The 27,128-nt window shown below is 45.1% G+C and overlaps 3 protein-coding genes across 3 annotated transcripts in view; 2 read left to right on the forward strand and 1 right to left on the reverse strand.

The window, feature by feature from the left end:
* Positions 1–27,128, forward strand: part of LOC123345648 (protein S100-A16-like) — a 643,389-nt gene that overhangs the window by 549,101 nt on the left and 67,160 nt on the right. The window lies entirely within an intron of this gene.
* The window catches only part of LOC123345636 (C-type lectin domain family 2 member D-like), a 348,976-nt gene that overhangs the window by 296,117 nt on the left and 25,731 nt on the right, over positions 1–27,128 (reverse strand). The window lies entirely within an intron of this gene.
* LOC123345631 (killer cell lectin-like receptor subfamily B member 1B allele C) lies at positions 14,167–26,993 on the forward strand. Its single transcript, XM_044982622.1, has 6 exons — positions 14,167–14,245; positions 23,205–23,303; positions 23,688–23,843; positions 25,336–25,490; positions 26,339–26,451; positions 26,870–26,993. Exons 1-6 carry the CDS (start codon positions 14,167–14,169, stop codon positions 26,991–26,993), a joined length of 726 nt encoding a protein of 241 aa, XP_044838557.1.

Raw genomic sequence — 27,128 nt, forward strand, 5'->3', positions numbered from 1 at the left:
TCATCAAGATTCCAAACCATCATTAATGGCCCACACTTTGCATAATTACAATAGGCCCTCAGAGTTATATTTCATATTTCTAGTTTCAGATACAAGCGTGGTACATTTATACAAATAGGGTGATCACACTCAGTAGATTATAAGCTTTGTAATGATACCTTACAAGAGACCTTTTGCATGAAGCATATTCCAGTTACATTATATTCACTCATTAGCATATTTTTATAAAACCACAGAGACTGCAACGTGTCACACCTGCCAGCTCTCCTATGGACGTGGTTCCATTTCAGTTATTTAACTAAATAATAATAATTGGACCAGAGTGAGACTCACTCTATAGCCCAGTGATCAGGGCCCTCACCTGAGAGGTGGGAATCCCCTATTCTCAAATCCCTGCTCATCAGGGAGAGGGGGACTGGAAGCCGTAGTCTCCCACTCGCCAGGTGAGGGCCCTGACAACCACTGCGCTAAAGGTAACAAGGGAGCTCCTCTCCCTCCCCTGGCCGTGGACTTACGCGCCTGCCTAACTCACTCTCACAAGAAATGACTTAAATGCCTGAATTCCATGAGAAGGATGGGGTTTAGCCAGTGATTTCCCTACACCCCCCCCTGAATTTCCCCAACACCCCCCACCAGTTTTGTGAGCTAGTTACATACCAATTTAGTGACTGTTTGGAAATCTGAATTTAAACTGAAACATTAATACACACTTTAAAAGTTTATACAGTGTATGATAAAATACGTGTAGCTGAAAAAGTATAATAGATTTGAAAAGTATGAACATAGACTAGCTTCCTTGCTTCCTTAAACAGCTGTTGTTTTTTATGATGTCAGTGCACTCATTTCGGTGATGTTGGCCAACCTAATAATTTCAAATGGTGATTTGTAAGCACAGTCTCAATGAGCTGTCCCTGACAGCTAGTGATGAGCTGGAGCTGCTGGGAAAGGCTTCAGGGCCACATTATATTTACATTCACACCTAATCTACCTAGGGATCCAGCAAACAGAGCTGTGTTGTCCAAGTGATAGATTTTGGCTGGGGTTGAGTTACAAACCACTTGAATGTGGGGGAAATGGGGGATGAAATGTTGTTCTTATTGTATGAGTAAAGGGCAGTAGAACTGTAGCCTGTGCTGATTTGAAGGCATCAAGAGAGAGGGTGGGAACCTGCTCCTCTCCACTGTTTAAAGACAAAGCTGATTAGGCTCCATAGAGAGTCTTTTGTTCTGTTAAGTGACCACTGCAGCTGAAATCACTGACAATCAGGTCTAAGTGCTTAGTCCTGTTGTGGGGACAGTGTTCCTGTGGGTACAGTGTTTTTGTGTAAGAGACGGCCCAGACTGCACTAGCAGTGAGGTTCCCCACTGAGAGCTCAGCGGAAATCACTGAGAGCTGGTGAAACCTCAAGAGACCAACTCGCAGAGGTCACAGTGGCAGGTGGCAGCAGAAGGTGACTGTGCAGGGCCATTGGCAACAGAGCAGTGGAGTGACCGGTGGCACAACGAACAGCCGTGGCCAGAGCGAACAGTGAGCAGCTGGAGGAACGAGCAAGGTGCCTTCTTGCTCTCCACCTGGGAGGTGTACTCACGTGAAAGCACCTCTGAACTCTGAGTCTCCATTGACCAAGGACAACACCGGTGAGTGGAGTGCGGCGGAGGGAAAAGTGACAGGACTGGCTACAAACGAAATAAAAGGTAAAAACGCAGGCTAATACCTAACAAGCTAAGTGAACTTAAAAGCAAAAGGTTTTGTCTCACCATATGCTACAGCAGTCTGTTCCAGCTGACAAGCCTTCCAGCTACGACCACTCCTCCCCCAGTTCAATTATTCTTTTTTTTTTTTTGTCTTTTGAGCATTGTTGCTGCTGTGAGCAGAGATGGGAGGAGAGACAGATGATGGGGAGGCCACTGTTTCTTGTTCTTATACCTCTCTCCTCTCTTTGAAGATTGTCCCCAACTGGGGTGCAGGTAACAAGCAGTTTCTCTTGTGGAAGTGAGGTCTGAACTGTCCCTGTGATGAAAGAGAAATTTCTTATTCACACCTTCCCCCGCTGCTGGAGAATAACAGCTTAAGCAGTGATAGCTGGAGCCAGTGTGTCTTTGTCTCTGAACAACTGGCTTGTGGGTGTTACCCAGAATTACAGCGTATTTCAGTAACAAACAGTAGTATCTCATCACTTCACATATAGTGTGACTACATATATTTCAACAGGATAATGATGTTCAGCAGATTATGACCTTTCAAATGCTATCTCACAAGGTGAATACTTTGTACAAAATGTATCATAGTCTTGTAAAAGTGATGAACATAATAGTATAAACTGTCACAGTTTTCTGTGAATGCCAGCTGCCTCACTGCCACTTTAGGCACCTGTAAGTCCCGTTGTGACTCCTCCCACTCAAGATGCTGGTTATGCAGCCCCATTCCAGTGTGTCCGTCTCTTCCCCCACCCCAAATATTCCACCTTTTTTTTTTATGGAAGGGGCCCCTGAAATTGCTGTGCCCCAGGCCCCCTGAATCCTCTGGGCGGCCCTTGATTGGGGTACCCTCCACCACCCCTTTCTCTGTCCCTGAGAAGTCAGCTGTGTGACTGCTCCCCTCCAGGAGGTCAGATACACAGTCCCTTCTCAAAACTTGGGTCACAGGCTGAGTGCCTGGGTGTACAGATTGTGACTCAGCCATTCTGTCCTGGGCATCCTCTCCTAAGTGACCAGTGAGGAGACATTCCTGCACCCTCACTATTCCTTCCTCAGTTTCCCCCTTGGGCCCCCTCCTCAGACACATTCCTCTGTACTCCCTAGGAAGGATTCCGTCTCAACTTTTTCTTTTCTTTTCTTTTCTTTTTTTGTCACTTAAAGCGAAGATTTTGTTAATGAAAACTATACTTAAGCAAAATGTTCAAAGTGACCTTATAACCTAGCTATTAAATGTGTCAGGATTTTGTATGCACAGTCTTGTCTGAGGTTTAAGTTGTGTAAACTGACTTTTGAAAAGTGGCCCTATATTTTTTAGTTTTGCTTGAAATAAGGACTGCAGGATTAGACACTCTAAAGTATAGCATCATTCGTGGCAATTGTCTCTGGGCTGAAATGTTTAATATACAGCAACATTACACAACACTTTAGATCAAGATGTGAAGAACAATATGGTAACTGCAGGGCTGGAATTAGATTATTTTTTTTTCCTCAGCTGCCAATCATGCCAATATCCATGCAGTAATACGACTACTTAAATGGGCATTGTATACTGAGAACTTATCGTACAGAGATTTAGACTCTATAGGCATTTCTTAACTGACCACATAGTCTCAAGATAGGCTTGATGTGATTAAACATCTTGGTGTCCCTCTAAATCTATTCTCTCATCCAGTAACTTCCAGTTAAGTGGGCATTAAACCCATTTATTTAAATCTAGCTCTGCAAAACTTTCTGCGGTTTACTTCTTTTCAACAAAAGGAAATGCAGGGTGTCAACAATACAACTCTGCACTTCAATGTGCAGTACCGCAAGCTCCTCAGCTCAGCTGCCTTTTTATAAAGACATCTTAACACTGGTCAGTTCAGTAGAATAGACTTGTTTATTTACTACTAGCAAAAGCCTGTGTGGCCATGCATACCTGTGTTACCACTTGTTAACCACTAACATTGCACATTTCTTTGCTGCCTGCCTCTGCTAAGCAACCAGAGCACTTGCTGCTAGCTGTTCTGCAGTGTCTCAAAATGTTTCCAAAGAGCTAAAGGTTTTGTTTAAAAATGCACAGTTGCTTCCAGCTCTATGCTGTTGTGGTGCTGTTCATTTTAAAGCTTTGGTTTTCAAACTGTAAGGTGTGCTCTCCTGGGTTACAAGGCAAGTGTGAGGACCTGACTGGTTAACAGTGCTGAGCCTCCTACTTCTTGCTGCTGCTGGCAGGCTGGAAGAAGGAGGAGGAAGGAGGAACAAATACAGTACCTTTTTTTAAGAGAGGGGGCAGAAGCAATCCAGGAAACTAAAGGCCCATTAGTTTGACCTCAACTGTATGCGAGGTCTTAGAACAAATTTTGGGAGAGTAATTAAAGACAGAGGTAAATGGCAACTGGGATAAAATACAACATGGTTTTACAAAAGGTAGATGTGCCAGACAGTCAAACCAACCTGATCTGTCTTTGAGAAGATAACCACTCTTCTAAACAAAGAAAAAGCAGGAGATCTAATCTGCCTGGAGTTCAGTAAAGCATTTGATACAATTCCATATGGGAAATCATTAGTTAAATTGGAGAAGCTGGGGATTAATATGAAAATCAAAAGGAGGGTACAGAACTGGATAAAGGGGAGACTACCCTGGGTCAGACTGAAGGGTGAATTGTCAGGCTGGAGGGAGGTTACTAGTGGAGTTCCTCAAGGATCAGTCTTGGTACCAATTTTATTTAACATTTTCATTAATGACCTTGGCACACAGAGTGGGAGTGTGCTAATAAAATTTGCGAATGACACAAAGTTGGGCTGTATTGCCAATATGGAGGAGGAATGGAATATCATAATGAGTTGGGTGACCTTGAAAATGGGAGTAATAGAAATAGGATGAAATTTAATAGTGCAAGGACACTTACAGACTAGCAACAAGAATAAGCAGGGGATTTATCAGTTGGAAGTGACAGAGGAGGAGAAAAACCTGGGAGCGTTGGTGGATCACAGGATGACTGAGCTGCCAATGTGATGCAGCTGTGAAAAAGGCCACTTCAATCCTAGGATGTCAGGCAAGGCATTTCCAGTAGAGATAGGGAACTTGAAGTGGTGGTATCATTGTACGAGCCACGGATGAGACTTTATCTGGAGTATTGGGTGCAGTTCTGGTCTCCCATGTTTCAAACTGGAAGAGGTGCCGAGAAGGGCTGCTAGGATGATCAGAGGAATGGAGAAACTCCTACAAGAAGAGACTTGAGGATATCGGCTTGGTTAGCCTAACAAAATGAAGGCTGAGGGGAGATATAATTGCTGTCTATAAATATGCCAGAGGGATAAGCTCCAGGGAGAGAGTGGTGCTATTTAAGTGAAGGGCCAATGTTAGTAGAAGAACAAATGGATATCAACTGGCTGTCAGCAAATCTAGGCTTGAAATCAGATGAAAGTTTCTAACCATCAGAGGAGTGAAGTTCTGGAACAGCCTTCTAAGGGAAGTAGTGGGGGCAAAAAACCTACCTCGTTTTAAGTCTGAGCTTGATAAGTTTATGGAGCGGGTGGTATGATGAGGTTGCTACGCTGGCAAATAGTCTATCCATTACTGCAGTTAGCAAATACCTCCAATAGCTGGTGATGGGACACTAGATAGGAAGAAAGAACAAGAGTACTTGTGGCACCTTAGAGACTAGCAAATTTATTTGAGCATCAGCTTTCATGGGCTACAGCCCACTTCACCGGATGCCAGCAGTGGAAAATACAGTAGGAAGATATATATATATATATATATATATATACACACACACACAGAGAGAACATGAAACAATGGGTGTTACCATACACATTATCAGGAGAGTGATCAGTTAAGGTGAGCTTTTATCAGCAGGAGAGAAAAAGAACTGTTTGTCGTGGTAATGAAAATGGCCCATTTCCAGCAATTGACAAGAAGGTGTGAGGAACTGTAGGGGGGCAGGAAATAAGCCTGGGGAAATAGTTTTACTTTGTGTAATAACCCATCCACTCCCAGTCTTTATTCAAGCGTAATTTAATGGTGTCCAATCTGCGAATTAATTCCAACTCAGCAGTCTCTCATTGGAGTCTGTTTTTGAAGTTTTGTTGTTGTGATATTGTGACTTTTAGGTCTGTAATCAAGTGGCCAGGGAGGTTGAAGAGTTCTCTAACTGTTTTTTGAATGTTATAATTCTTGACATCTGATTTGTGTCCATTTATCCTTTTGCATAGAGACTGTCCAGTTTGGCCAATGTACATGGCAGAGGGGCATTGCTGGCACATGATGGCATATGATATATCACATTGGTAGATGTGCAGGTGAACGAGCCCCTGATGGCGTGGCTGATGTGATTAGGTCCTATGATGGTATCTCCTGAATAGATATGTGGACAGAGTTGGCAACGGGCTTTGTTGCAAGGATAGGTTCCTGGGTTAGTGTTTTTGTTCTGTGGTGTGTGGTTGTTGGTGAGTATTTGCTTCAGGTTTGGGGGCTGTCTGTAAGCAAGGACTGGCCTGTCTCTCTGAAGATCTGTGAGAGGCAGGCTAGTCCTCGAATAATATTGGAACCCGTTCCACTAGGGCACAAGCAGCCTCTGCTGCTTCCTAGAGAAGCATTCCCATTCTAGACGTCTGCAGAGCAGAACCTTGGGTTGCCATGAATATCTTTTCCAAACACTACTTGGTGGAAGCATCCAGAGCAGATGCTTCCTTTGCAGACCTGTATTGCAAACTCTTTTTAGATAGACTCTGAGAACCCAGCTTCTTATTTTAGATCTGTGTTTGTAAGTCGACAAGAGTGGAATATACATATGGACAAGTACTTGAAGAGAGAAATTACTTACTTGGAGAGTAGTTGGAGTTTGTCAAGATGTATTGTCCATATGTGTATTCCATGACTTGTCCTCCTTCCCTCTCACTTTAGAGTCCTGTTACGTACGTGGATGCTGTGCTGGAGAAGGAGCTGAGTGGCAGTTGGATCCATGCTGCCCTTTATAGCTTTAATACAGGAGCAGGAGGGCAACCAGAGCACACATGTGGCCCAAACAAACAACACCACTGGCCAAAACACCCCAGTCTCAAGCACATCGGGTGCATGCACACCAAGAGTGGAATATACAGATAGACAACAACTCTCAAACTATAAAAACAGGAGTACTTGTGGCACCTTAAAGACTAACAAATTTATTTAAGCATGAGCTTTCGTGAGCTACAGCTCACTTCTTCGGATGCATAGAATGGAACACACAGAATACATAGAATGTGTTCCATTCTATGCATCCGAAGAAGTGAGCTGTAGCTCACGAAAGCTCATGCTTAAATAAATTTGTTAGTCTTTAAGGTGCCACAAGTACTCCTGTTTTTTTTGCGGATACAGACTAACACGGCTGCTACTCTGAAACCTCTCAAACTATAGTTACTGTACAAGTAAGTAACTTTTCTATAAAATGTTAATGATGGTTTTAAGGCTGGACTAGCTGGGGATTTGTGTGGTGGTTGAAGTATGCTGGCAGAACTGTGCAGAGTACACAGCACAAGTCTACAATATTTGGATGTGAACAGCACTCATGAGAATCTGTTTCACTGGGAAATTGTGAATATTTGCACATACGTCTCAGTCTATTTTTGTATATGTTCTCTAAGAAAATGTCAATTCCCCTGTGGTAGGATTTTGGTCCCCTTCAGTGATTATCAAGAAGATGCAGGGGAAGAGGCCCTTCACAAGTGTGAAATGCAGAGCACGGTCTGACACCTGCGATCACACAGGAAAGAAGCACAAGGTAAACCATTGCTTAGGCAGGATCCTGTCACTGTTGAAGCTTCTGTAGTAGATAATTTCCACTACGATAGTGGAGCAGACAGAAAAAAATAGCATTAAAGAAAAGAAAGTTCAAGCCAGAGTTTGAGGTAAAATTTGCTTACCAGGGAAGCGGGGCGAATTGCATGATATTGTTGCATTCCATTAAAGTATTTCAGTGTAAGGGTAGGTCATAAGGGTCCCAGTCTCCTAGTCCCTACAGAACATTAATAATCTCTAGCTGTATTACATTTTGAAAAAACTGTGTTAATAAAATATTATGGTTGGTAAGTCAAGCACTGCAATTAAGAAATGCTAGAATTAAGGTTGCCTATGCAACCTTAATTTTGTCCCTTTGTGCATACATTGTGTAACTGTCTTTAATTACGTGATCACTTACTATATTTCCACAGGTTCCCTGCCTCATTCAGTACACAGGATACATGGTGATCTGGGAATGAATCGGGGTTGTGCAGTTCAGGAGAGCCCCTGCCTCATTTGTTGAGGAAGTAGGAATGTGTGTAGTGACAGCGAATGAAACGGGATTGCAGGTAGGTCTCATTGTTTAATGCAGTTGGTTGCAGCCCTGAAAAATTGGATTCTAACCCGGCCTCTGCCACAGAATTCCTGTGTGATGCTAAGCAAGTAACTGAAACCAAACTTTTCATAGGTGGCCACCAATTGTGTGTTCCTCATTTTTTGGGTGCCCAGTGTAAAACTCCAGAGGGGCCTGTCTTGCAGAGGCGATGAGCACTCAGTGCTCATGACTGTTACTGAAGCTGATGGGGACTGTGCTTTGAACATATAAAATGGTAGAAAAATGCTAAGTATTCTGAAAAAAGTCATAGACGTCTTTAGTTGGGCACCCAAAATTAGTGTCCATTTTTGACAATTTCGACCTTAATCTCCCTTTGCCTCATACCCCATCTATAAAATGGGAATAATAATACCACTTTGCCTCTCAAGGGTGTTGCAAAGATCAATTCATTAATATTTCTGACGCATTCTGATACTGTGGCAAGAGAACCATAACTTCCAGGAGAAAATTAATAGTATTATATTCATCATGATCATCATCGGTGATCCCTTGATTTGAGGATGAGCTCTACCATGAATTTCCATATAGGTCCTGAGATGACTCAGGAGTCCTATCCTGGAACCACAGATCCTCCCGCAGTAGGTACAGACATTTCCTGGCAGGCCAGTTGGCTGCTGGGAGAATGTTCTTTCTTTTTTCTTCCCTCTCTCTCTCTTTCCAGCTTCGAGGACAAGGCGCTTCTTCTCAAAGCAGGCCATTGCCTGATGGAGGATGTGGCACCATTGGGATCGGTTGGTGGCTTGCTCCTCCCAGCTTGTGTTGTCCACATCAGTTTTCTTGAGATACGTTTTCAGTGTGTCTTTGTAGTGTTTCCTCTGACCGCCACGGGATCTCTGACCATGGGTGATCTGAGAGTAGAGGACTTGCTTTGGGAGGTGAGAGTCCGGCATCCGCACACAAAGTCCAGCCCAGCAGAGTTGGTGCATGATGATCATTGCTTCCATGCTGATGATATTGGCTTCAGTGAGGATGCTGGCATTAGTGTAGCGATCTTCCCAATTGACGCGAAGGATCTTCCGGAGGCACTGTTGGTGGTACCTCTCCAGACTCTTGAGGTGCTGTTGATAGATCACCCAGGTTTCTCATCCATAGAGGAGTGTAGGAATAACAATCGTCTTATAGACCTGGGTCTTGGTGTCCTTGCCATAGATAACAGTCCGTGAAAACACATTGGAGCAATTTCCCAAAGGAAGCACTTGCGCACTGGATCCTGTGCTGGATCTCACTGTCAATTTTTGCTTTTTGAGAGAGTTGGCTACCAAGGTAGCAAAAGTGCTCGACTGTCTCAAAGTCTGTCCCTTGATAGTGACTTGTGGTGGGTCACGTGCAAGGTCTGAAGCAGGCTGATAGAGCACTTTAGTCTTCTCAATATTGAGTAAGAGGCCTAGGTTTTGGTAAACTTGTGTAAAAAAATCCAGTGTGGACTGAAGGTCATTCTCAGTGTGCAAAGCATGGCACAGTCATCAACATACTGAAGATCACTAATGGATGCCCTGAGGACTTTAGAGTTCGATCAGAGACATTGAAGATTAAAACATTGCCCATCCATTCTGTATTGAATGTCAAATCCTTTGGGGAGGAGGTCTTTAAGGAGGACCAAAATGACTGCTAAATAGATGGAGAATGGGGTTGGGGCAATAACGCATCCATGCTTAACCCCAGTTTTGAAGATGAAAGGGTCCGTCTCAAGACCATTACAGAGAACTGTGGCAGTCATCTGATCATGAAGAAACCTTAGGACCTTAATAAATTTTGGAGGGCAGTCATTTTGGAGGCCAGCACCTTCAACAGAGCTTTGCGATTGACTGAGTCAAAGACCTTTGTCAAATCGATGAAGGCCATGTACAGATCCTGATTTTGCTCACGAGACTTTTTCTAGATTTGGCGGGCAACAAAGATCATGTCCGTCTCATGGGATGGTCTAAAACCGCACTGAAATTCTGCAATATTTCCTCAGCAAGGGGAAGTAATCAGTTTAAGAGGATACGGGCAAGAATTTTCCCTGCTGTAGATAACAAGGCAATGCCTCAATAATTTCCACACTCTGATTGATCTCCTTTCTTAAAGATTGTAACATTGTTGGCATTTCTCACATCTTCTGGAATCTTCTCGTTATATCAGATATGAAGAAAAAGTTTGTGGAGCTTCCTTACCAGTTGTTCATCTCCAAACTTGTAGGCTTCAGCTGGTATGTCAACTGGCCCTTCTGCCTTGTTGTTCTTGGTATGCATAATGGCTCATGTTACTTCTTCAAGGGCAGGGAGGTCAGCAAGAGATTCTCTTTCATGTTATTGTGGTATAGATTCTATAGAGACATCAGAGACAGTTGATTCAGGAATAACTCAAAATGCTCCGTCCATCTGGCTTTGATGGCTTCGCTGTCCTTAAAAAAAATAAATATGTTGACCCATCTTGGGCTCGGAGTGGTGTGGGACCATGGGAGCATCGACCATAAATGGCCCTTATTGCCTGAAAAAAAGCTCCTGATGTCATGTTTATCAGCATAAAGCTCAATCTCCTTGGTCTTTTCTCGCCACCACTTATTTTTGATGTCACGGATTTTCCTTTGAGTTGCTTGTATGACTCTTTCTTCTGCTGGTGTAATATGTTGTTTGCCATGTGCGATGAGCTTTTTTTTTCTGGTCGAGCAGGCCCTGAATCTCAGCATCGTTCTCATCATTCTCACCAAACCAGTCCTGGTGATGGTGGGTGAAATAACCAATGGACTCAGCACATGCTGAGAAAATGGCTGTCTTTAATCCCTTCCTGCTCGGTTGATGGCGCATGTGAAGTCCTGTCACCTATATCTCTGTGATGGGATGGAGCATGCTCAGTGCTGTGGGGGTTTAGCAGTGGAGCTCTAACAAGTCTCTACTGAAACTGTGTGAAGTGCAATTTGTTAAAGGCTCATAACTTGACCAAATTTGGGTGGCTTTTCATTGGAACTGCTAAAGCCATTCCCTGATACCAGGGTGATTTCTCCCACCCTGCAATGTCAAATTGAAGTCCCTGCTCCAAAGCCTGGAGGTGTAGAGCAGTGGTTCTTAACCTGGGGTGCATGCACCCCTTGGGGGTGCGAGATGCCCTTTCTGGGGGTGCAAGACATGCCAGATTTTTTTAGAAGGTAAATCGTCGAAAACACAAATTAAGCACAGGCACATAAGTACAACTACTTTGTTTCATCACATCTATGTATTTATTAACATTATACATTTTTTAATGATTACTGTAATATACAAACAAAAAATATATCTAGGTTTAAAGAACTGATGTTTTGCTGAAACTTTCAAAAAAAATTCAGCCTGAGGCAGACACACGGCAGGAAATTTCAGCATGAACAGTTAAATCTGGCAAAGTTATAAGCAACTGAAAACAGAGTCTTATACTTAACGTTGCTTCACACTTTCCATTATAGATGTCACTAGCTGTGTCACCTATAATACAGCACTTTTTATCCATGCATCTCAAAGCATGTGGTCAGTTAGCCAGATTTTCAAAGACCCCAAAATATCTCTGAAAATCTGGTCCAGTATCATTATCCTCATTTTAGGGCTGGGGAAACTGAGGCATGGGGAGATTAATGTGACTTGCCAAGGTCACCCAGCAGGCTAGTAGTAGAACCAGGAACAGAACAGACCTCAGATCTCCTGAGTGCAAGTCTAGTAGCAGAGCCAGTGGACAACACTGCATCCCACTGAGGAAGAGATGCTTTTGGTCACTATAAGAATGGATCAGGAGTTTCTAAACTTTCTCTTCCTCTTAATCAGTTTACTGGCAGGAAACCCACTGGAATTTGTCTGTCTGTGTGTGTGTTCACACACACACATATATATAATAGGTAAAGTAGAAAAATTCGGTGTGAATTTAAAGTGGTTCAATTTCCATCTCTTCCATGCGCCCCCTTCTTGGCTCTTGCCATTAAAAATCATCATGTAGCTGAACTCCTCACAAGAGGGGAGGTTCTGCTACTCCCCTCTTGGCAGTTCCTCAAAACCTGGCAGTTCCTCAAAAACTTGGCAGTTCCCCAAACCTGGACAGCTCAGCAAATCTGCATGAGAACAGTTGCAGCCACCCAGGGGTGACAATAACTTACAGGACTTACTGGTACTGCTGGAGTCCTGAGGGGGGCGTGGCCTCAACCGGAAGAGGCGGGGCCTCTCAAGATTTAAAGGCCCTGGGGCACCGGCTGTGGCTGGGAGACCCAGGGCCTTTAAATCAACCAGGGGCTCTCAGCTGCAGAGGTGGCTGGGAGCCCCTGGGGCTCCGGGGCAAATTAAAGGGCCTGGGGCTCCGGCCGCCACAGAGCCCCAGGCCCTTTAAATCCCCACTGCAGCTCTGTCAGCCAGAGCTGCGGGTGGGATTTAAAGGGCTCGGGGCTCCCCGCAGCCGCGGGAGCTCCGGGCCTTTTCAATCCCCACCCGGGCCTGGCTGCCGGGTTGGGGCCAGGATTTAAAGGGCCCGGAGCGCCCGCCACTGCAGGGAGCTCCAAAAACCTTTAAATCCCGGCCCCAGCCCAGCCGCCGGAGCTGCGGGTGGGATTCAAAGGGCTCTGGGCTCCCCGCTGCGGCAGGGAGCTCCAAGCCCTTTCAATCCCCGCCGCAGAAGCTGGTGCGATCCAGCACGGTGTACTGGCTCTTGCTGGTACGCCGTACCGAACCGTACCGGCTTACTTTCACCTCTGCAGCCACCACTCACCAAGTACTGCTAAGAGGCATAAGTACTTCCTTTTTTAAATGCCTGAGAGCTCTTCCGCTGCTTCCCCTCAAGATTGTTGATGTAACCTTAGCTTGTGACTTCTTTCAACCTGAACATCTATGGATGTTTAATGTTTTGAATTGCACTCAGCAGCCTTACCTATAAATTAAGACAGATTTTGTGGGGCAGTTATTTCCTTGTTGTACATAAGATGCTGGGCTTGCTGTACAGTTGAGACTTGAAACTTTATAGTTGTATCGTCAGCCTGCTAGTTAACGAATTGAGAGTGGCAGTGGCAGTAACAAATTGTAGGAGATGCAGGCTACCAGCATATGACCAGTGCCCTCCAACTCTATTTCCCACTTGACATGACACTGTGCGAATGCAAACCGAACAGTTTTACTGTGGGCACAAATTCTATTGAGCCAGTCTCAGTGCTGCCAACTCCCATGATTTTGTCATGCATCTCATGATAATTGTTTTCCTTAAAGCCCCAGCTCCTGGAGTCCAGTGGAGATGTGATGATTTCAGCCTTCATGCCTAAAGAAAAAGTAAGTTTCTAGCCCTCATGGCTGTGGAGAAAGCTTCAAAATGTGATCCTAGTGCACCCTAAGGGCTCAAAAAGCCGAAGGCAAATAAAGAACATCAACTCTATTATTTTTACGTAATCTCGTGATTTTAAAGCCAATCTAATGATTTCTGGTGAGCCTGACTCATGAGTTTTGAACATTTGGGGCTGGCAGTACTGCAATCTATTGAACTGACTCTGGTATTATCAATCCTCAGACATGGAGCCCTATCCTGTGCAGTGCTGAGTGCCCTGGCCTCCCATTGACTACAGTGGGAGCTGAGGTTGCACCACAATTCCTGCATTCAGGTCCTGATCCAGCAGAGCCCCCTTTCCCTGGGGAAGGCAGTTCTGCCACCACATGCAAAAGTGTTTTTCGCTCACACAAGAGCTGAGTGCCCAACAACAGAGAGAGAACTAGAGTGAAGGGCGTACATGGAAGATGGCTGCCCCACTGACAGGCGAGGGGAAATGCCAATTGACTATTTCCCTCTTTTATGCTTTAACAAGACTTTCTTGCCATGTGAATTTTCAGAGCTGCCATGCTAAATGCATCAGGGCTCAGCTTACTTGTACTACTGAAAAATAATTGTGCTTCTGAAATCCTAAATACCCTACTGCAGAACAGCTCTCCTGTCCTGAGTGTTTTCAAGCACAACTCAGCCTGGTTGCTAGCACATAGGCATTAATTGATTAGCCTGGGTGCATGGACTTCTCAAAGGAAGTACAAAAGCTTCAGAGAGATGACAGACACTTCCTGAGTTTGGATACATTAGCTCATATATAAATGAGGCTGCTCTTAGACTCCGTCCTCTTCTGTCCGTGCTCTCCCTCCTCTGCGCTTATCATGGCAGGTGAAATAGTTTATGCTGATTTAAACATTTTGGGAGCCTCTTCCAACCCATTGCATCCACCTCGGCACCTCAGTAAGTCTTTAATTTCTTAGTTTTGTACTAGTATGAGCTCTCTTTTTGATTACAAAAATGCAGTCCTAATGTACTACTTTATTATTTGAATTGTAGCACTGCTAGAGATCAGAAAGAAGGTCTTTAGAACCAAGGAACAGCTCTATATGCTATGTTCATAGAATGGGACTTCTGAGAATGTGAAATCCCCTACAGTTGTCAGAACTGGATATGGAATTTCTTTAAAGCATTATTATAGTGTGAATTATGTCAGTATTAAAACAGCCACAACACTACAAGAGTATCCGCTGTCAGCCTATATATGTATACACACAATTATAAGTGCAATACAATACATGATTGTATGCCAACTTACATACATATTTGGAGGATTGAAGTAAACTAGTGAATCTACAATTTACTATAGTGGGATAAGTCAGAGGGGTAAGGAGCAGGGCATTGGTCAAGTCTTGGGAAGAGTGAACAGAGCAGAAGGAACCTGGGAGGCTCCAGGAACAGGAAGGATTTCATTGTCTCACTAGAGAGGATTAGAAGAAAAGAGGTGAGGAGATATTTAGGTAACTGTGTCATGGAGCCTGTGTCACTAATAGATGCAGAGTGAAGAAAAGGATTTACTAGCCTCTGGTTAAAGACCAAATGTTTATTTGAGGAGGTTAGGAATTGGGGCTGGAGAAAAAGGGAAATTTGGCTACCAGAGAAAATTACAGGCAACCAAGGGATTTTACACAGGATTCAGGAATGGGAACACGTTCCCACCTTCTCCTCTACTCTGAGTGCAGAAGACGAGTAGACATGTCTCCCACCAAATGAATTTTCAAAAGTTGTAACTTAAAGGAGACTCTCACGGAGGAACATAGTAGCAAGGATGGGAGGAGAGCGGGAAAATGAATATCAGAATAATGAAGAAATAAGGAACCGAGCTAAATATTAACTTAAGGCAGGGGGTTCTCAAGCTTTCCATACTGTAACTCCATGTTACTACAAGTTTTAGGGCACCCATCCATGTATCCAAAAAGAAAGGGAGTGTGGTCACGGCCCCCTGAAACCTGTTTATGCCCCAGTGAGGCTAAGAATCCTTGACTTCAAAGGATGTAAAATGTAAGCGTAAAAATTATGGAGCAATTTTAAAAGGATTTGCCAGACAATTAGTATTATTTGACATTTTAAAATCTTGATGCTCTTTTAGAACTGATAAAATAGTGTAGATGTTAAATATCTCTTTTCACGGTAGTACGGTGGAGTGATAACCCAATAAGACTGTGCCAATTAGCCTTTTAACAGGAGTAGTTTTAATTTTAAGAAATGATTTCAAAGTGGCAGTGAACAAAATACAAATTAAAATTGATATTTGAGTTTTACCTGTTGGTTTGGCAAATGTAGATCCATTACCTAATAGGAAAAGGGAGCAAATAAAGGATGACACACAGAAAGTTGTGGTGTTTAATGCCTTCTTTTGCTTCTGTCTTCACTAAGAAGATTAATTTGGAGCACATGCTTAAGACAATATTAACAATAAGGGGGAAAGTATCTTGGGCCAGAATATGGAAGGAACAGGTTAAAGAATGTTTAGATAAGATAGATGCGTTCAAGTCAGCAGGGCCTGATTAAATTCACAAGACAGTATTTAAGGAAATAGCCGAAGCAATATCAGAACCATTAACTGTCTTTGACAACTCATGAAGGATGGGAAAGGTCCCAGAGGACTGGAGAAAGCAAAACACAGTACTCTTCTTCAAAAAGAGGAAAAGGGAAGACCCAGGAAATTACAGACCAGTCAATCTAACTTCGATACCTGGAAAGATAGTGGAACAAATTATCAAACAATCAGTTTGTTCAGATCTAGAGAATAATAAGGTGGTAAGTAGTAGCCAACACAGATATGTCAAGCACAAATGATACAAAACCAATCTAACTTCCTTCTTTGACAAGGTAACTGGCCTAGTGGATGGAGGGAAGCAGTAGACATGATATATCTGGATTTTAGCAAGGCTTTTGACACAGTCCTCCATGACAGTCGCATAAGCAAACAAGGAAAATGTGGCCTAGATGAATTTACTATAAGATGAGTGTACAACTGGTTCAAAGACCATACTCGGAGCATAGTTAACGATGCTTCACTGTCAAACTGAGAGATCGTATCAAGTGGAGTTCCACAGGTGGCTTTCCTGTGTCCAATACTATTCAATATTTTCATTAATGACTTAGATGACGGAGTGGAGACTACACTAGTAAAATTTGTGAATGACAGTTTACAGCTAGGAGTGGTGCCAGCATTTTAAAGGCCAGGATTAGAATTCAAAACAACCTTGATAAATGGAGAATTGGTCTGAAATCAACAATATGAATTTCAATAAAGACACGTGCAAAGTACTACACGTAGGAAGTAAAAATCAAGTGCATACCACCAAAATGGCAAATAGCTGGCTAGGCACTAGTACTGCAGAAAAGGATTTGGCGGTTATAGTGGATCACACACTGAACATGAGTCAACAGTGTGATACTACAGCAAAAAAAGGCTAATGTCATTCTGGTTTGTAGTAACAGGAGTGTCGTATGTACGGGCTTGTCTACCTGGAAACTTTACAGGCCCCTGTGTGCATTAAACTAGGGTGTGACTCTACAGAGCACCAGCTTGCCACACACTAATGTCACGTCTGGATGCAGTTTGTCTGTTCTGAAAGTTCTGGCGTGTGGTGCTTCCAAACACCTGTCAGGGATGGGCTAGGACCTGATATACCAAATCCTGCCTCAGCACAGCTGATAGACTAGATGGTTTGTTGAGGTCCCTTCAATCCTTACACTTCTGTGATAAATACACATTAATACTACCTCCAACTGTCAAAAAAGTAAAATTAAGGGGGTGTATTACCTTCTTTCAGAGCTCTTTTGCAACAAATCTGACTTTCTGAACTTTTTGTTTTGTGTTTTTTGCCTTGCATATTACTTTCCATATGGCAATTGAATTAACACAATAACAATTATAAATATCTACTTCCGAGCTTAATGTTTTCTTCAGATAATTGGTGTTAAAGACAAAAAGAGAACCCTGGAGTCTGATACTGATAATGCAATGCTTTTTGGCACACAAGTTCAGAAGACACTCTGTTACCAGTATAGGAGTTGTTCCCACAGAGGATTTTAGGAGTTATGATGACGCAGTGTTTCAGACATAGCGTTACTGTGGCAGAGGGATTTCAGCAGAGGGTTCACAAGACATGCCTCTTACATGAAGAAACTGACACATTCAACAGTCACACAATCCTCACTTGTGTAATGTTTTTCTACCACAATATTGGAGAGGTACCTACACCTTAATTCAGGACCACCCTTGCCTTACCTGTCCTGATAGCTTGACAGGCTCTCTATGTTGGGTCACAAGGGGAGCTGATGGGTTTGGATACAGATACAATCCAATTTCTCCCCTTACAGAAGGGCGGGGGAGGTCTCCAAGGGGATGCCGACAATAGCACTGGGCTGTGGGATGGCATCCTGAAACAGCTGTATGGTGTGTGACGCAGTAGGAAATTGTGAGTATTGCTGAGGAAGAAGGGGGCTATTTGGCGATCAGGGTAGGGGGCATCTCTTTCCCTGTCATTGCTCCACATGTACGAAGCTCAGGCTGGCTGCTTTATTTTTAAACTGCATTTAAAAATTCAGCCACTTGACAAAGTACAATTAGAAGTTAACGTGGACATAAAGGCAATGAGACATAGACACCGTTATATGGTTAAATGTGGAGGCTGTGACTTTATTTAAAACTATTACCTAACTAGGGTAACTACCCAAACTACCCAGAAAGGTTGTCCCAGTGCGGATCTCAGTTGGCACGAATGGCCGTGGTGTACCACAGACTAGAGGGTAAATGTGACAGTCATGCCCCCTCTCCACCCTCATGCTGATTGTAAGCCAGAGTCCTACCCCTTCCTCCATGCTAGAGACAGGAGAGACAAGATGAGGTGAGCCACAAGCTGCATGAGACACAGGGTATGTCTGCGGTTCGAGCTGGGGGTGAGATACCCAGCTTGAGGAGACAAACCCTGTGCTAGTTCTGATCGCGCTAGTGTGCTAAAACTAGAGGGTATTTTAAAAATAGCGTGTCCAGCTCATGCAGTAGGACGGGCTCATCATCCCGAGTACATCAGTACAAACCCAGCCGAGACCACAGGCACCTTCTCGGAGTGGCTAACACCTCCCCTGCCAGCCACGCTGCTGCAGCTACATTCTATTTTTAGGGCACTCGCTCAGTCAGAGTTAGCAGCAGCGATATGTCTCCTCGAGCTGGGAATTGCTCCCCCAGCTCAAAGCGCAGGCAAAACCCCTCACCAGGCAATACTGTGCTCAGGACCATGGCCCAGGCAGCCATTGGGTTATGGGAACATCAGAACAAACCCTTTCTAATCTACAACCACATGGGAACCTGTCAAAGTTGGAACAATTATAATCTAAACCCAGACCAGCTCGATGCTGAATGGAAAGTGGGAAAAACCCACACAGCAGTTTGCCAATTCTGCCATATGGCAAATATCCTTTCCAGCCTCCAAACTGGTGATCAGCTGAACCCCCCGCATCACCAGCAATCCACCAACTATATTAAAGGTGCAACAGGGATCACACAATAGTTACCCCACATAGGTAACTTGAAGCGCAGTCAGGTAGGTGTTTAGACACTGGTTTTCTAGCAACAAAGGACAGGTCTGTGTTCTATGCAACATGCATCTGGCAGGACTTAGCTAACCTGAGTCCTTTACCACTCCTGGAGCTGGATGCTGAATTTCTTTAATGCCCTGTGGGGCACTTTACTTCAGTGTAAATACAAACTGTCTCAGACAATGTCATAGTCAGTGACAGGCTCTACATACAAATACAAGGGCCAGGCTGTTATATTTTGATGACCCTCTTTTCTTTCAAATTCCTCAAGCCCTATCTCTGCTGTGATACTTACAAAAAAATCAGGCAACCGATGATGCCTAAGTTGAGTGATAGTTTGGGGTAAACGATTTAACTTTACCAAAGGAGGAAACAAATTTCGCATTACTTTATTTATTTGTTTCTTTATTTAGATTTAAAATAACAAAGATTCCTACCCAAGGCTCCAGGTATCCTAACATAATTATACAATTAAATTCACCATCAAATTGTGCACACAGCTAATCTCTGTAATGTCTGATCTTATTACTGTTACCCTCAGGCTCTCTCCCATTGTGTCCTTTACTCAGTGAGAGCGTCCCTGGCATGAGAAGATTATGATTCAGTCTCTTAGGGCAGGTCTATGCTTAAAACGCTGCAGTGGTGCAACTGCCGCAAAGCCACTGTAGCGCTTCAGTGCAGATGCTGCCTATGCTGACGGGAGGGCTCCTCCCATCAGTGTACGTGCTCCACCTCCCCGAGAGGCAGTAGCTATGTCAGTGGCAGAAAGCCCTGCCACCAACACAGCACTGGCTATATCGGGGGTTAGGTTGGTGTAACTGCATCACTTGGGGTGTGGATTATTCACACCACTGAGCGACATAGTTATACCGACCCAATTTCCTAATGTAGGTCTGGCCTTAGTAAGAGTTCAGGTGACTGCTCCAGACTGGAACCTTTGGGTGCGACCACAATAAAATAGATCATATATTTCATAAACCTGTTCGGAGGATGCAAATGAGCTATTGCAGTTTCGATATATACTATAGTAGGGCAAGTCAAATGGTGAGGGCCAGTAAATGTGGTGAGTCTTGAGAGGAATGACTGGGCAGAAGGGATCTGGCAGGACTTCGTTGTTCTATTAGGAGAGGTGTGGGAGTCTCACAGTCCAAGGAGGAATGATGGGATCTGAAAATCGTTGGGGAGCCAATTCAGTGCAGAGGGTTGTGAAGTCCGTGCCACTGGATGGGCGAAGTGTAGAGAGGGACGGGCCTACTAGTGTCTGTGCAGACAAGAATAAAGTCCGGTATCTGAGGAATACAGGAAATGGGGCTGGAGAAAAGGAGGAAATGCGGGAAGCCTGGTCCAGGGGGAATGATGAAGGCACAAAGGGATATCGTCTCCTAGGCTCTGAAATGGACAGGATGCCAGGGGCATTTCCAAGGCTAGGGATGGGGTGTTCACATTTCCTGAGGGCAGAGAGAAGCTATAAGACTTGGTATTTGTGGATCAGTCAAAGTTTGGGAAGTTGTGACTTAGAACAGACAGGAGGGAACCCGTGGTAAGTATGAGAGGAGATTGGGGGTGAGCAGTGAATATGCATCAGTATTTCTAAAATAACGAGGAAACAAGAAATCATGAATTAAATTTTAACAAAGGATGGACACTTTTTTTGGTAAAGAAGTCCCTTGAAAATAACTGGTTGTATTTGAAATGTAATTATACAAGTTATTTTACAAAACTGATATCTTTAGATTGTAACTTCTATAGCAGTGGTCTCCAAACTTTTTTGATCGTGCACCCCTATCAGTAAAAAAATTTTGAGCACACCCCCCTGCCGAGCCGAAGCAAAAAAAAAAAAAGCCGCTCGGACTCCCACCCAAACTGCCGAAGCAAAAAAAAAAAAAGCGCTCCTCCTGCCACGCACCCCAAATGATCCTCTTGTGCACCCCATGGGGTGTGTGCACCGCACTTTGGAGACCACTGTTCTATAGGTATAATGACATTGCTGAGATAAGGGAAGAAATTTTGGATTATTATGTTGTCAGCCTCTATTTTTATTCTATTAACATTGTAGTTGCTAAATAAATATTAATATCCCAACTATGATGTCACATAGGGCATATGGAACACGTTAACGTTGTACTGTAATTGGCCAAGCTGGCAAGGCCTTACACTCAGCTGGGTGGCATTTCTCTGACTGTCTCTTTGTAACACAATAACTGTAGAGTGCCTGGTAAGGGACACAGCTCAGCCCAGCCTGCCAAACTACCCAGCCTGGTGGTACAGTCTATAGTTAGATTTAACCAATCCAGTGACAAGTGTGTGCTTCCAAATTACTATACTGGTGATCATGAAGCCACAGACAGTCCCTTTAGGCTCTCCAGCCCCTGTTTACCACCCAGGCAAACTAGACTTTATAATAAAAGATTATTAAAACAACAAAAACACATATATTGGATTTTCCAATCCCAAAGGATCAGTCACTTACCCCAGGTAACAGGATGCTCAAGATGTTACCAAACTCCAGTGCCGGTAGCCAACCCTTAGTAAACTAACTAATGATTTATTAATAAAAAAAGAAAAGAAGAGAGCTGGTAAAAGTTAAAGCAGATAAGATACACCACTGTTGCATTAGAATATGAGTCCAGTTGTTGGCAGAGGTATAACGTCAGCTAACCCTGTGTCAGTCTCTTAGAGGCCTTTCATGAATCTTTCAGGGCATCCCCCTGGGGATCTCAGTCCAATAGCTGAAGCTCCCCCTGTGCCAGAGCTCAGCAGATCAGAGATCGCAGGGCCCTGCCCAAGGTCCAGTATTTATCGCTCTCGGGCAGGCTGACAGGCCTGTTCACAGAAACGGTCCCAGCAGGGGGTTTCCTCTGATGAAGAATAGGCAACGCAGACAGTTTGTGAACCACCACTGTTAAACCAACGCCCCTTGCTTTGAAGTTAACCCCGGTCATGAGGGGAGAATGGGGGACCTGGAATGGGGAGAAGGGAGGAATGAGGGGAACACAGAACTGCTGACATGGGGGGAAATGGGGGACCCTGGTGTGGAAGGGGGACAGCATGGGGGAAAGAAAAGAGGACACTGTTATGGGAGATGAGGAATGGAGGGCACAGATCTCCTGGCAGGGGCAGATTGAGGGAGTTGCAGGGAATCCCTGCAGTACAGGGAGGTGAAGGGGTCACCCAGGGAGCTTTTGGGGGGAATGGAGGGATGGAAGGAGCCCCTGGCATGTGCAATGAGCTCGGCCAACAGATAGTACAAAGTGTGCGAGCCTCTGGTTATATTCAACTGTTCTAGATCACTAGGCAAATGTGTAACTAGTTGGTATTGATCCAGTGACTCTGACTTCCTTGATATTGTTGCTGTTTAGCCAAGCGTTAGGAGACTTTGGGTCTGGCAGGTCAGTTTCCCATTGGAGGTGAAATTAGTGATCCGGTCTCAAGCTGGAGCTTGTTTATATACAAATCACCTGGCTGTCCTTGAACAGAGGGTAACAGACTGAACACGGGTAACTCCTTTTTGCAGAAAGGGGGGAAGGACTTAGAGGTCTGCAAGGCTGGGTGGGCTCAGCGAGCTGCTCTGGGTGTTGTGACCTGCTGCACAGGCTTGCCCGCCCCCCCTCACCCCACCTCGGTCATGATGACGGGGGGTGACCAGGCAGTGGCACTACGAGCCTGTGCGCCGGGGCACAATGCCACTCTCACAAGTTTGGCCCAGCTGCCCCCTGTCAGGGAAGCCAGGCCAAACCTGCGCAGCACTGTGACCCCCGGAAGTCACAACACCCAGAGTGGGGAGCCGAGCCCAGCCAGCCCCAGGACAGAAGCCGCGGACGCTGCTGCTCTGGTAGGTACGGTTTGCTGTTTAGTACTTGGTACACAAATGTGTATATTGTGTGTTGTGGGTAAGCTATGGAGTAAGGCAGGTGCTTATTGAACTAATGCTATTTACAGTGTCATGACAGGCCATCGGGATTTACAAATGTGTCCTGACCCCAGAAAGGTTAAGAACCACTGTCCTGAGGGGGCTGACACACAGACTCGCCCTATAACATGGTCAAATACCCAGCATTGTAAGTGGGATAGAACTGTGTTGTTAAATAACTGACAGTGGGATTTGTTAGTATTTTGCTCTGTTTCGGCACAGGGCTGCCCTCAAAGTGACATGCCCTTAACTGACAAGTTTAAAACTATTCCTGGTATTATATGAGGAGGAACACAAATGCCCATTGGCGGGTGCTGCACAGGCTCCACAGGACAGCAGGTGGCCATTATTATTTCGTGCACTACGTGCAGAGGATATTTCACTAAACCCCGACTCTTCCAGATCACACTCAGTGTCTCCGCTGGCATCGACTCGCTGCAGGGCTTGGAGCAGCTGGGATCCTCATCCTGCTGGGAGCTGTGATAGCCATGGGCGTTTGGGGTAAGCAGTTCCAAATTAGTTTGTGCAAAATGCAGCACCCTGAAATTTCCTCTCCCCCCATACTTCTGATTCCAAACTTCTTGTGAATAATGTCCTGGACACTTCGTTATCACCACAAAGGGAACAATATCACAAGAACAAGGTTGAGCCCCCTGTGATCCAGCTCTCACAACGTCACTGTTCAGTGTGCACAGGGAAAAGTGGAAGACACCTTATAATGTGTAATAAATGCAATTTTCTCTTTCTCTGTCGTGTTCTCGCTCTCTGGCCCAGTTCTGAATTTGATAGCGACAGTAGGTAATGATTTGTGGCTGCACACACCCTCATTCCCAGTTTGCTGAGCCCTACGGAGTAGTCGCTATTCATGCTTATGCTGTTCTGAAGTTTTTCAGACCAAAGGATCTCTGAGTTCACTGGAGAACAAGGGTACCAGGGAGACACTCATCCATCATCAATCCAACTGCAGCACTGGCCTAAAAGATTTCCATTTCCACTTGAAACAATTTGTGTGTGAAAACAAGTCCAGTGGCAACTCAACAGGTAACCTCAGCGCCTTCTCTCCCTCAGCAGCTTCCTGCATTGCAGTGACATCTAGTGGTCACTTAGGGTAAGTAACTCAGTGCAGGAGACAAACCACTTCAATAAGTGCAATAAATATCCTGTTGCTTTACAAACTACGTATAGGGTAGCTGGCAGCGACTCCTATTTAGTTTCCCTAGCACTTGCATTGTAAAAGTATCATGTGGTATCTTTGAGGAGCTCTCATGCTTCCATTGTTTGCAACATGCCTTTGAACTATGGGGTGAGGGGAGCCCTCAGGCTGGAGAAACGTGTTTTCTTTGGCCCATGAAATTTCATCCAGGTTTTGCTGAGATGTGAACTTTGGAAGAGTCGCCATTTCCCACCTTGCTTGTGATGCTCAGGAAAACTGACAAACAACAGCATGAAAAGTCAAAAGTGCTGGGCTCACCCTGCCACAGCAGCACACCTGGCACTGGGAGCTACCACAGCAGATGGAGATGGAGGGGAGGAGAGGGTGAGAGCGGGGCCAGGCTCCCCCTCACCCAGCACGTGGCCCCAGGAACTCTCATCCACAGGAACATCACATGGGGCAGAAGCTCCTCCTGGGGAGGGGGAGGGAGCTGGCTCTGCTCCCATTGGCCACCCAGGCCCATTCCCTGCCTCCTCCCCTGAGGGTAACAGACTTTCCCTGTTACCAGCTAGCACTGAGCGGTAGCAGTGTGGTGTGAAGATCCAGGGTGCAAACCCTGCTGTTGATTCAGGATGGGGAAGTTGTTCCAGTTGCATGTAATAGAATTGTTGAATATTGTTTTAAAAAACTAGGACACTAAACACAATTCTGCATTAAGAGAACAGGACGGTTACAAAGCCAAGCTCCCAAAAGTTAGGAAATGCCAGATTTACAATTATTTGCACAACCATAATTCAGCCATTTGTGTGTGCCTGATGATACGGTCTTTATTGCATGATTACCTACTATTTTTTCCTCACTGCTGCTGCCTCATTCAGTGCACAGCCCTATTTGGTTCCCATGTACATTATGGCTCCCCAAGCATCCAGTGCACAGGATGAACCCACGGACAGGCTGAATTACAGTTGCATGGGCAACCTTGAATGTGGCATTTCCAACTCTGACTTTGCAACCTAAATAAAGTTATTTTAACTCTTGTATATGTAGTATTATCTACCCACCTGGCATGCAGCCATCTCTAAGGGGAAACGTAATGGCTGTTAAGCAGTGCACAGGAACAATACAGTAGCTGAAGGGAGGAAGTGAAGGAGGATTCCAGTTGAGCCTGACCTGCGTTAGCCGGTGCTATTTCAGTACTGAGGTACTCACAGCTTCACCAATACCCCTCCCTCCTGGCCTGCAGCTAGTAAATATTAGACCTGTCCTCAAACAGAACCAAGGCAATAGCTCCACTGGAAATGTCGAGCCTGAAGGCCTGTGCATGAGCGTGATGCAGTTCAGAACCTTCAGCTCCATTAAGCGTTTCCATTGTCCCCCCAGAGGGATCAGGGTGCAAGCTCTGCCCCCCAAACTGGTTGCTGCACAGGGACAAGTGCTACTGGGTGTCTAAAGACAAAACTCTCTGGGACAAGAGCCGCGATGACTGTTCAAGGAGGAGCTCTCGGCTGCTGGTGATCCGGGACCAGGATGAGATGGTAAATAAAACTTGTCCTGGAGATATGGGCATCACTAGTAATAATTAATACACAAAACCACCGTGTTGTGTGTCTGTCAGGGTTGCTCTATATCAGGGGTGGCCAAAATTACTGACTCTCCAAGCCGCATACAATAGTCTTTGGAAGTCCAAGAGCCGGGGTGCAAACAGCTGGAAGCTGCCTCTCCCCATGGAGCTAAAGCAGGGGCTCCTCACTGCAGCTCCCAGCAGTTAGATGTTAGCTCCATGGGGAGAGGCAACACCAGTGAGCTGCAGGGTGGGGGCACTGAGGGTGGGTGGGGGTTGTGCCTGTGGGGGTTTGACTCAAGCTGTTGGGAGAGGGAACCTTTCAATTGTGCTCCCCACACTCTCAGCAGGCACCAGTCGCCTGTAGCAGAAGCCCCTAGATCCACCACCCTGCTGCAGGGCAGAAGCCCTGAGCTCCCCACCAATCTGGTAGGCAGAGAATGGGGGATACATAGGGGACTCCGCAAGCCACAATTTAACTGTAATGAGATGCATGTGGCTCACAAGCCACGGTTTGGCCACCCCTGCTCTACACAGACCCACACGCTAAAAAGGAAGGAAATGAAAAGTTCAGGCCAGCAACAGCACATAACCTGTGCCCAGCCCCCCAGCGGTGACACCTCACCGACAGCATGACCCCCCCACCCCACACAGACTGTACCAAGGCCTTAATTCTGCCCCAGTTAGAACAGAAACTAAATAACTGGCCCATGGTCACAGAGGAAGTCTGGGGAATTGAACCCAGTTCCCAGAGTCTCTACTAGCACCTTAACCACTTTAGCCCTCCTTCCCCATCAATTAATTCTTCCATGTCATTTACAGACTTTCATACAAACTACTTCCAAAGGCGCAAACCAGCTCTGGCTTGGACTCACTGTTACATCCCCTGCGAGGAAATGGATTTGGGTGGACGGCTCCCTGTTCAATCCAACACTGTGAGTGTTTTTATCCTCCGAGTCCATGTGAGATGTGCAGCAGGGGGCACAGGGCTGCTGCTTTCCAGCATTGGTGAGAGCAGAGGCTACATATGGGAGCAAGAGAGATTCAGTGCTAGGCACAGTTCTCTGCACAGAGAGATGCATCCTGAGCCTCCTTCAACGGCTTCCATCAGCAGCTGGGCTAATCCTGTGGACCAGGTTTTATAATATGGACAAGTGTTTTCCAGAGATAGACCAAGGCCAACCAGCTGCAACTAAAGAATTATGGATCAGGAAGCGTTTTATCAACTAAGGCTCTGTAGGAACAATTTAGCGGTTAAGGAAGAAATTCAGGAGGTGTCAGAATGAGGCAAAGCTGCTAAAAATCTTGCTCAAAAATTCCAAACAGCGATTATTTATTTATTTTGTTTTCCAGGTTCAATGTAACGGATCCTGCCAAAGGGAACAGCTGTGGGATGATAAAAGCAGATAAGATTAGTTTTGAAACCTGTGATGCTGCATCTAAATGGATTTGTGAAAAAGAAGCTCTCCAGATATAGACAGACACATTAATTATCTATGTTTTCTGTGTGAACAAGAAATCTTCTTCAGTTTCAGTCTGTCCCATAAACGATGAATGTTGAAGGGGAGCTTCAAAGGGAAAAACTGGCCTTGTGCCCTTCCCCTCCCCCCTG

The sequence above is a fragment of the Mauremys mutica genome, chromosome 12, assembly GCF_020497125.1.
Source record: "Mauremys mutica isolate MM-2020 ecotype Southern chromosome 12, ASM2049712v1, whole genome shotgun sequence".
Lineage (NCBI taxonomy): Eukaryota > Metazoa > Chordata > Testudines > Geoemydidae > Mauremys > Mauremys mutica.